This window comes from Hordeum vulgare, chromosome 5H (genome assembly GCF_904849725.1).
Source record: "Hordeum vulgare subsp. vulgare chromosome 5H, MorexV3_pseudomolecules_assembly, whole genome shotgun sequence".
Classification (NCBI taxonomy): Eukaryota; Viridiplantae; Streptophyta; class Magnoliopsida; order Poales; family Poaceae; genus Hordeum; species Hordeum vulgare.
In genome coordinates, this window is record NC_058522.1 from 515,539,218 (window position 1) to 515,547,184 (window position 7,967).

Below are 7,967 nucleotides of genomic sequence, written 5' to 3' on the forward strand. Positions count from 1 at the left end.
CCCCTCAGGTGGAACTTGGCGCATATATTTTTCAAATTTTCCAAAAATGCTCCCCGTAATTTTTCAGGACGTTTGGAGAACTTTGATTTCTGCACAAAAATAACACCAAGGCAATTCTGCTGAAAACAGCGTCAGTCGAGGTTAGTTCCATTCAAATCATGCAAATTAGAGTCAAAACTCAAGGATATGTCACGGTTACCAACGCGTGGATGAAGTTTATATGGGTGTATTTTATATAGTGGAACAGTCCCTTCCTCTGCTTTTGGATCCATAATGCACACATCCAATTAATTAAGGCGTAATAAAGTAGTAAGGGCTTGTTCTGGACAAAGTTTACGTCTCTGTTTTCCGTGAGAAGCCTCTGTTTTCTGTGAGAAGCGTAGTGTTCATTGTAATTCCCCTAGAAATAGTATCGTGATGATTGCCATTTTGGTCTGTTCCTTTTCAACCGCATGCCCTGGTTTCTTTGTGATGTACTCCCTCCGTTCCTAAATACAAGTCTTTTAAGGTATTTCACTAGGAGTCTATATATAGAGAAAAATGAGTGAATTTACACTCTAAAGTATGTCTATATACATCCATATGTAGTCTATTAGTGAAACCTCTAGAAAGACATATATTTAGGAACGGAGGGATCGAGGGAGTATATCAGTATAACAACACATGCACATAAACCACTATGTTCTACTGACATGCGCCTGGGTTGTTGAGTACAGTCTTGGAGTAAGGAAGCAGAGATACTTCTTCAATCACACAATTTATGTTGTTCTCAGAATTACCATGACAAGCAAGCACTGAATCTTTCTTGGCTATCTATAAAATCTATTACAACGGTACATGGCTTCTGAAGTGCCGAGTAACGGTGATCATGTTGATCGTACTACATGCTTTTGGAAAGCTAGAGCATGAGAAGGCAGAACCATCAACTCAAAGTGACGTGCAAGCATAGTAGCCACATAACTCATGGGCGGAACAAAGCGGGAGTAACCAGCCAAATTTTCTACGTAGAAACATGCCACCTTCACATTTTGTAAAGAGAAGGTGGTTAAGGAGATGCGAGCAAAAAGTGTGAGAGAATGGTATTTTGCGACTACATGAATAAAATGACATGCTTGTAAAACACACATTTTCAAAACTAGAACAATTGTTTGATCACTGCTGTTATATATTTTTATATTTATTATGTGGCAATGCATGGGCATTCAGTCCTAATGATTTTCTCATCCACTTTGTCCAGTCATTGTTCTTAATTATTTTTTTCATTTTCAAGTCTATGTTGTTGTTCTTGTAGTACCTTAATCTGTCTTTTCATTATGTTGTTTTGATAACACACATTTGTTGATGGAGTTTGACACAAGATGCTAGAGATCGAGGATGTGCGGTTTTGTGTTTAATCTACATGCAAAATGAAGGGACACACTCTGTGTATGTCTTTTAAAAAGACAGGTCATTTAGCGCACCACATTTGTTGATGGAGTTTGACACATGATGCTAGAGGTCGACGACGTGCGGTTTTGTGTTTAATTCTACATGCAAAATGAAGGAACACACTGTGCGTATGTCCTTTTTTTAAAAACAGGTCATTTAGCGCACCCTTTTCCACATACAACTTATGTTTCACTTATTCTTTGTATTTTTCAAGGGTGGGCTGGAGAAGGTTTTCCTTGGGTCTGATTTTAGATAGGTTAGATGGGCTTATCAGTTTTCATTTGTGTGGCAGGAGAAACCATACTTCATGAGTGTTTGATGCTCTAGATGGGATGCGTGGAAGTTGCTTCGAAATTTATGTCCATGTGTTTTTAGCCAAACCAATGTGCAGTTCATGATATGTGATGTGCAAGAATATCGTGTGCATTGAGGTTTTTCATGTGTACTTTCCACTTATGGCATGAATAACATTATGAATGACCATGTGTTGTACATATGAGTCAAGCTTTTCGTAATATGCCTTTTCTCTCACGTGAAGAGAAAACTTGCACAATTTTTTCAAATATCATAAAAAAAACTACTAATAAAATACTTCAAGAATGTTCAACAGAGCGTGTTAACAGAAAACTAGAATTATGAGATTCTCAATTACCACAATTATTTTCTAATTATATTTTGTTATCCCGTGGCAAACGCACGGGCACTTAACTAGTAGATAATAAAAGTATTTCAGAATTAAATAAATATATATCTAAAAGAAAAGCTAAATAATGAAAATGTATGGAGAAGTGCATGGGTTGGGAAAAAAACCGCCTATGTGCTCTCGGCAAGAAAGACAAAACAGTTCAGCTTGCTACAACAAATATATTTTTCAAAAAGGAGGGCATTGTCTCAGCCATGCACATATCCATTCACTACCACAAATATATGTAATGAATTGCTTATTTTCCCATCATTACCTTGGATAATGTAACATTATTGTCACGATATTTCTGCATGGTTTCTGAGAACATTTGCACCGTCCAAGCTATACTGATTTCTCAGGTAATCATTTATAAAAACAATCCACTTCTTGCTGTGAATAAAGTTGTCGCAGATAAAAGAAAAAAATATGTATATGGATTATGGACACATACACACACACACCCATCTCAACACAGAGCATAGTGTTACACTTCTCGTTTCTTCAGCTTTACTATGAGCCCATTTTTCATCTGCAGTAAACAAGATAGCTTGGGCTGGATGCTCTGGCCTTCCACCAGCTCCACATCAAAGTTCCACATGACTGCAGCGACGATGGTCTTCATCTGCATAACCCGCGATTTCCTTGCCCATGCAAACCCTCGGGCCCGAGTTGAAGGCCAGGAACTTGTGAGACGGTACATTCTTGAGCTTCTTGCTATCGTCCAAGAGCCATCTGTTTGGGTTGAAGTCGAGGCAGTCTTTACCCCACAAGCTCTCCATTCTCCCCATGGAGTAAAGAGAGATAAAGACAGCATCACCGGCGTGCACCTCATGACCACTTGGCATGATATCATCGGTAACCACTGTCTTGCGCTCCATATGTGCTGGTGGGTATAGCCTGAGAGTCTCGTACAAGGTGGCTCTTAGATACACCAGATATTTGGTCTCCTCCGGATCAAAGACCATTGCACGCATACCGTGGGCTACTTTGTGCGATGCAATAGGTGAGAGTTCATTACGGATGATTGACACGATGTTAGGGTTCTGGGCAAGGTTGTAGAATATCCATGGCAGGGTCGAGCCGATTGTGTCCCTCCCAGCGATCATGAAGTTAATGAATGTCGCACGGAGCAAGTCATCTTCGGCGAAGTCTGGGTCATTGATGTAGCAAGATAAAATATCACCCACAACCTCTTCACCCCTCATCCGGGCCAGCATTTTCTCTGGTGGCCTTCCTCCTCTCAATCGTATCCACAACAAACCTGTGGAGCACTTTCTTCGCTTCATGGAGCTTTCTCTCAGGACCAATATTTAGCCACCTCATTGCCTTCCACAAAGAGGCCGGCATGGTGTGCCGGAGAAATCCACCTCCATGACCGTGTCCATGGCAATGGAGGCATCAATGGGAGGCATGTCCGAGGACAGGAAGCCAGGGTCCACGCCAAAGACAGCCGTGGCAGTCATGTCAAACATTAACCTCACCATTAATTCTTGCATGTCGAATGAAGTGCCTGTACTCGCCATGCGGGCTAACAACGGAGGAGGTGGTCCTTAACCTTGTCATGGCAATGAGCTGCCACACGGTCAGTAAACCACGGGCTGCTGATCACGCCCACAAATTTCACGCGGCGCCGACGCCACAGCTCGCCGTCGATAGTGAAGAGGCCACCAGCCATGATGTCGAAGATGGCAGCGAATTCCGCACCCTTGGGGAAGTTGTGGTAGTTGGTCGTGAAGATGTGCTGGATGTTGGCAGGGTCGCAGGTGATGAAGAACCGCATCCCCGCCCCAGGCGGGCCATCCCCATTGAAGTTGAGGCCTGATTTGGCGAGGACCACACAGCTGTACTCATGGAAGTTGTACATGTTGGCCATGAGAGAAGGGAGCATGCCTACTATTGGCCATTTTGTGGGGGGCACTGCTGCTGATTGGTTATTTGATCTTCTACAACTAGACCTCAGCAGGTACAAGTAAGGGCCCAGGGGAACAAGTAGCACAAGTAGTGCAGAGATGAATGACATTATTATCATAAGTGTGGTGGGGGAGGAGTACTTACTTGATTGCTGTAAGGTGCAATGGACATGCCGATGGTTTCATTTATATATAGACAAGTTCCCTTCGTCTGAGTCCATTGGTACAACATGCGTTCTGGTGCACGATATAGCATGCATTCTGTGCATGAATATCATGCGTTCTGTATCGTCATGAAATAGCATAAAACTTGTAAGTATAGATCCCAATTAATCGATGTGACATGAACAAGGTATTTAAAATCATCACGCGTATGCTACCTTCATTATTTTTGGGCTGCTGCTGCACTGGAGTAGTGGACAAACAACGTATGAATGTTGTTGCTGGAACAGACGACAGACCACGGCATGCTCATCGTGTTCAGGAGACTCGTGCACTGAAGGGCATCCAGATCAACTCTGAAGCTCAGGGCCTAGAAAAATCATGGACATCCCCGGCCTGTGGATGAGGGCCGAACTGACATATATGTATGAAACCTGATACCATTATTTGTATTTCACCAGATAGATAATAGTAGAATGAATGAATAAAACCGATGGCTACACTATAAAAAATAAACAAAAAACAAAGATAGCATCACTTCCTTCGCAAAAACTCAAAACGAAAAAGGCAAAAACAGATGTTGGTCCGACCGACTGCAGAATCCCGACTTCAACCCCATGCCCTGGCAGAGGACGCAAAGCAGTGATTTGTATCATGTAGGTATCTACGTCCATCCTGCTGGATCAAGGAGCAGATCTAACCATCTTTAAACTGAAAATATACAAGCAGAATTTGAGTTGAGGCTATCTTTTAAGACCCAACAGGTACACACAAAATGCATGTACATGCATACCTGAGCACTTATCATAAGCCAGGATAAACGCTAGCCTGCAAGTCACCGCCAATTATGCATCTATAACGGTTTACAGCAGAAGAAGAAAAATCATGGTTAGTAGGTCACTGCCAACAGTTCTGTGCAAAAGCTCATCACAACTATCTGATGCGTAGAACCCCCAAACTTGACATCACTGAACGCTCTGTTTTCAGATAGAGCGACATTGCAATAGCAGTTACCTACATTCTTATAGTATTTTGGGCAGTCCTGCGATCTCACGACCATGTGATTGGGAACGTGACGTCATCCAGCGTCTAGTACGCCTGCGAGTCGAGATCAGCTTGGCAATGCCGATGCGCTAAACTCAGCTGGCTCCCACAACATGCATGCACTGAAATGCTAACTTGATTTTGTGTCTAAGTAGCAAGTTTAGGTAACAATGTTGCCCTTCAGGAAGAACCGACGAGAATCACGGAACAAGGCGGAGCCAAGCAAACGCGAGGGGCCGTCGGCGCTCGGTAAGTCAATGGCCACTAGGTTGCTACTCCAGCTACGAACGGATGGGAATAAACACAAGCACCTGGCGTGCAAGGAGGCAGGAAAAGAAGCTGACCAACCTGGTGGCGCTTCCAGCGGACCAAGGAGAGGTCGCCGCCGGCCATGCCGTGGGCGCAGTTCACCCGGACGGACGTCGACGAGGCCAGCTCCACCGCTACCACCAAGCGCCGTCACCTTGAGCTTCGCGCCGTCCGGCTGGCGCGCCGCGGCGTTCGGTTCTGCTCCTCGGGTGTTTGACTCATCATTCAGGAACAAGACTACAGCATGGGGAGGAGAGAGTGTTGTTGGGCTGATTGATGGTGGGCTACACCGGTAATGTGGTTGCTGCAGGGCCGTGTAAATAGATGGGCCTCATAGGCCGCCGTTGACGAGCAGCTCAGTGGGCTGCTGCGATTAAGGACCAACGTCGATATTATTTTCTCTTTTTTTTTGTGTGTGTGTGGGTATCAACTGCAAGTAAGAAACATACACACATTACACGGTTTTTATTCAGGCCACAAGAACAGGAACACTGGAGAACCGCACCGAAAAACACCACGGGTACAAACATGTCAGATCTTCCCAAGATAAGCAAGCAAGCAACAACAAAGGTTGAAACCGAAAACATGTGTGAAATGGCATCCATACATAAACCTAGGGATGGGGACACATTGCAACAGCACCTCGTAGAAAGGAAATTAAACAACACAAACAGCGCTGCTGTCAGTAACGCATCGACAGGGCAATCAGATGTTCAAATGACCCCCTCACACCAACAACGCTTTGTAATAGGCTTAATAACATCGACATCTCTCGATGCAAAAGTATCGCACCAGGCTAGCAAATCCGCCTCTTGTGGTTCTGTGCACCTTGTAACTGTTTTTGACTAGTATTCAGGCTTGCCGTAGTTACAGCCAAAAAAATTGCTTCGAAAATTTTGCAAATAAATCAGACCACGGAGCACACGTTTTCGAAGAGAAGTTGTGTCTTACAGTGGATGCAACTGGACGCATGATAAAAATCGACAGAGTACTACTAGATCTTCACATTTCGGACTAAATTCAGCCAGACTGCTCATACTACTGAAGGTGGGGTGACTATGTCTAAAATGTCCACCATGATTGATGGGCAGCTTGTTGTGAGGTGCCTGAATCCATCGGTCTCCTTGACAGCTCGAAGCACGCCCTGTGAAGAAAGGTATCTGAGACAAGCATTCTTGAGTTGCACGGTCTGGTGCTGTTCCGCTAAAGCAAGGGTGGTTGCAACTGTCTGCACATCAATTCTCTTGCATAGTTTCCCTTCACAGATAGCCTTTAGCCTGTCCAGTCCATAGCGATCTGCGGCAACCAACAAGTGCTGCAATGTCACATTCTGATCAACATCACAGTTGCTTGGCAGAGTATCCGTGTATATGAAGTGGAGGAGTGCCTCAAAGATGGAAGGCTCCATGTCATCAATCTTGATGTGTTTCATGGTGGTCTCTTTCATTTGACCAAAGAGCTCGGCCTTGAAGACGTATGATCGCGCAGCTAACACGCATTTGTGTGCATTGAAAAGTTGATCATGGACACTGAATGTCACATCCATGCCTTCTCCATCCTTCAACATGGTTGCAAAGTGTGTGTGCAGATCCGACTGCGGAACTGGGACTATGAGTGTGCTATCTTCTGTGTGAGGCTCTTTCACGACGGTCAAAACACATCTGATTGTGAAGCAGTCGCCATTGCGGGATAGCAGTTCCTTAAGCTTGGAGTTCGCAATAAACTTGCCCCAGCCCCAGCAACCACCTACTTGCTTAAAGGTATATGTCGCACTCTCTAGATTATTAACTTCTCCATCTTTCTCCAGTAAACTAAAAGTGTACTTCACCTTTGCATCTGTTGTCCCACTGCAGAAACACAAGAAGGCCGACATGTAGGCACCTGTATCCTCATGCAATCCATCAGGATATATTATCATGTTCCAGCCGTAACCGCTGTTGCTGAACTTGCTTGAGCTGATGAACTTACGGGCACCCATACCCTGGAGCAGCGAGTAGCTAGTCACCTCAAAGTTGTGGGCGGTGGTGACGGACTCTGTCAGGCATCTCGAGGAGGTCTCGGTAATGGGCTTGTTAACCAAAGAAGTGAAGTTGTTGGCCATGGCAACAGAAGTTATGGGTGTTGTTGTAACCTGAATGCTCTTGTACGTGCATGTACTCAATGTGTGCACAAGAAGACGTTTAGCCTTCAGCAAACATGGCGTTCACGTAATCACGTCCAACAAGCATCCATTGTTGGCACAAGCCCCAATCCACTGAGTACTTTTGGCAGCAATCTGCCTCAACACATAATTCCTACTGCCAAGCAATCTGTGGCGCTAACCTGGGAGTGGCAAGAGAAGCAACAAACAGTTAAAACAGATCGTGATTCGGCGCGCTGCCGTTGCGAGCGGGCGTCGATCAGGTGGGCCTCCACGCGACCACGCGTCT

The 7,967-nt window shown here is 44.8% G+C and overlaps 1 protein-coding gene and 1 pseudogene across 1 annotated transcript; both read right to left on the reverse strand.

The window, feature by feature from the left end:
* Positions 1 to 2,440: 2,440 nt before the first annotated feature.
* LOC123398030 lies at positions 2,441 to 5,776 on the reverse strand (annotated as a pseudogene).
* A 795-nt stretch (positions 5,777 to 6,571) lies between these two features.
* On the reverse strand, positions 6,572 to 7,639 carry LOC123395195 (BTB/POZ and MATH domain-containing protein 2-like). The gene has a single exon (XM_045090139.1). It carries the CDS (start codon positions 7,637 to 7,639, stop codon positions 6,572 to 6,574), a length of 1,068 nt encoding a protein of 355 aa, XP_044946074.1.
* Positions 7,640 to 7,967: the final 328 nt, after the last annotated feature.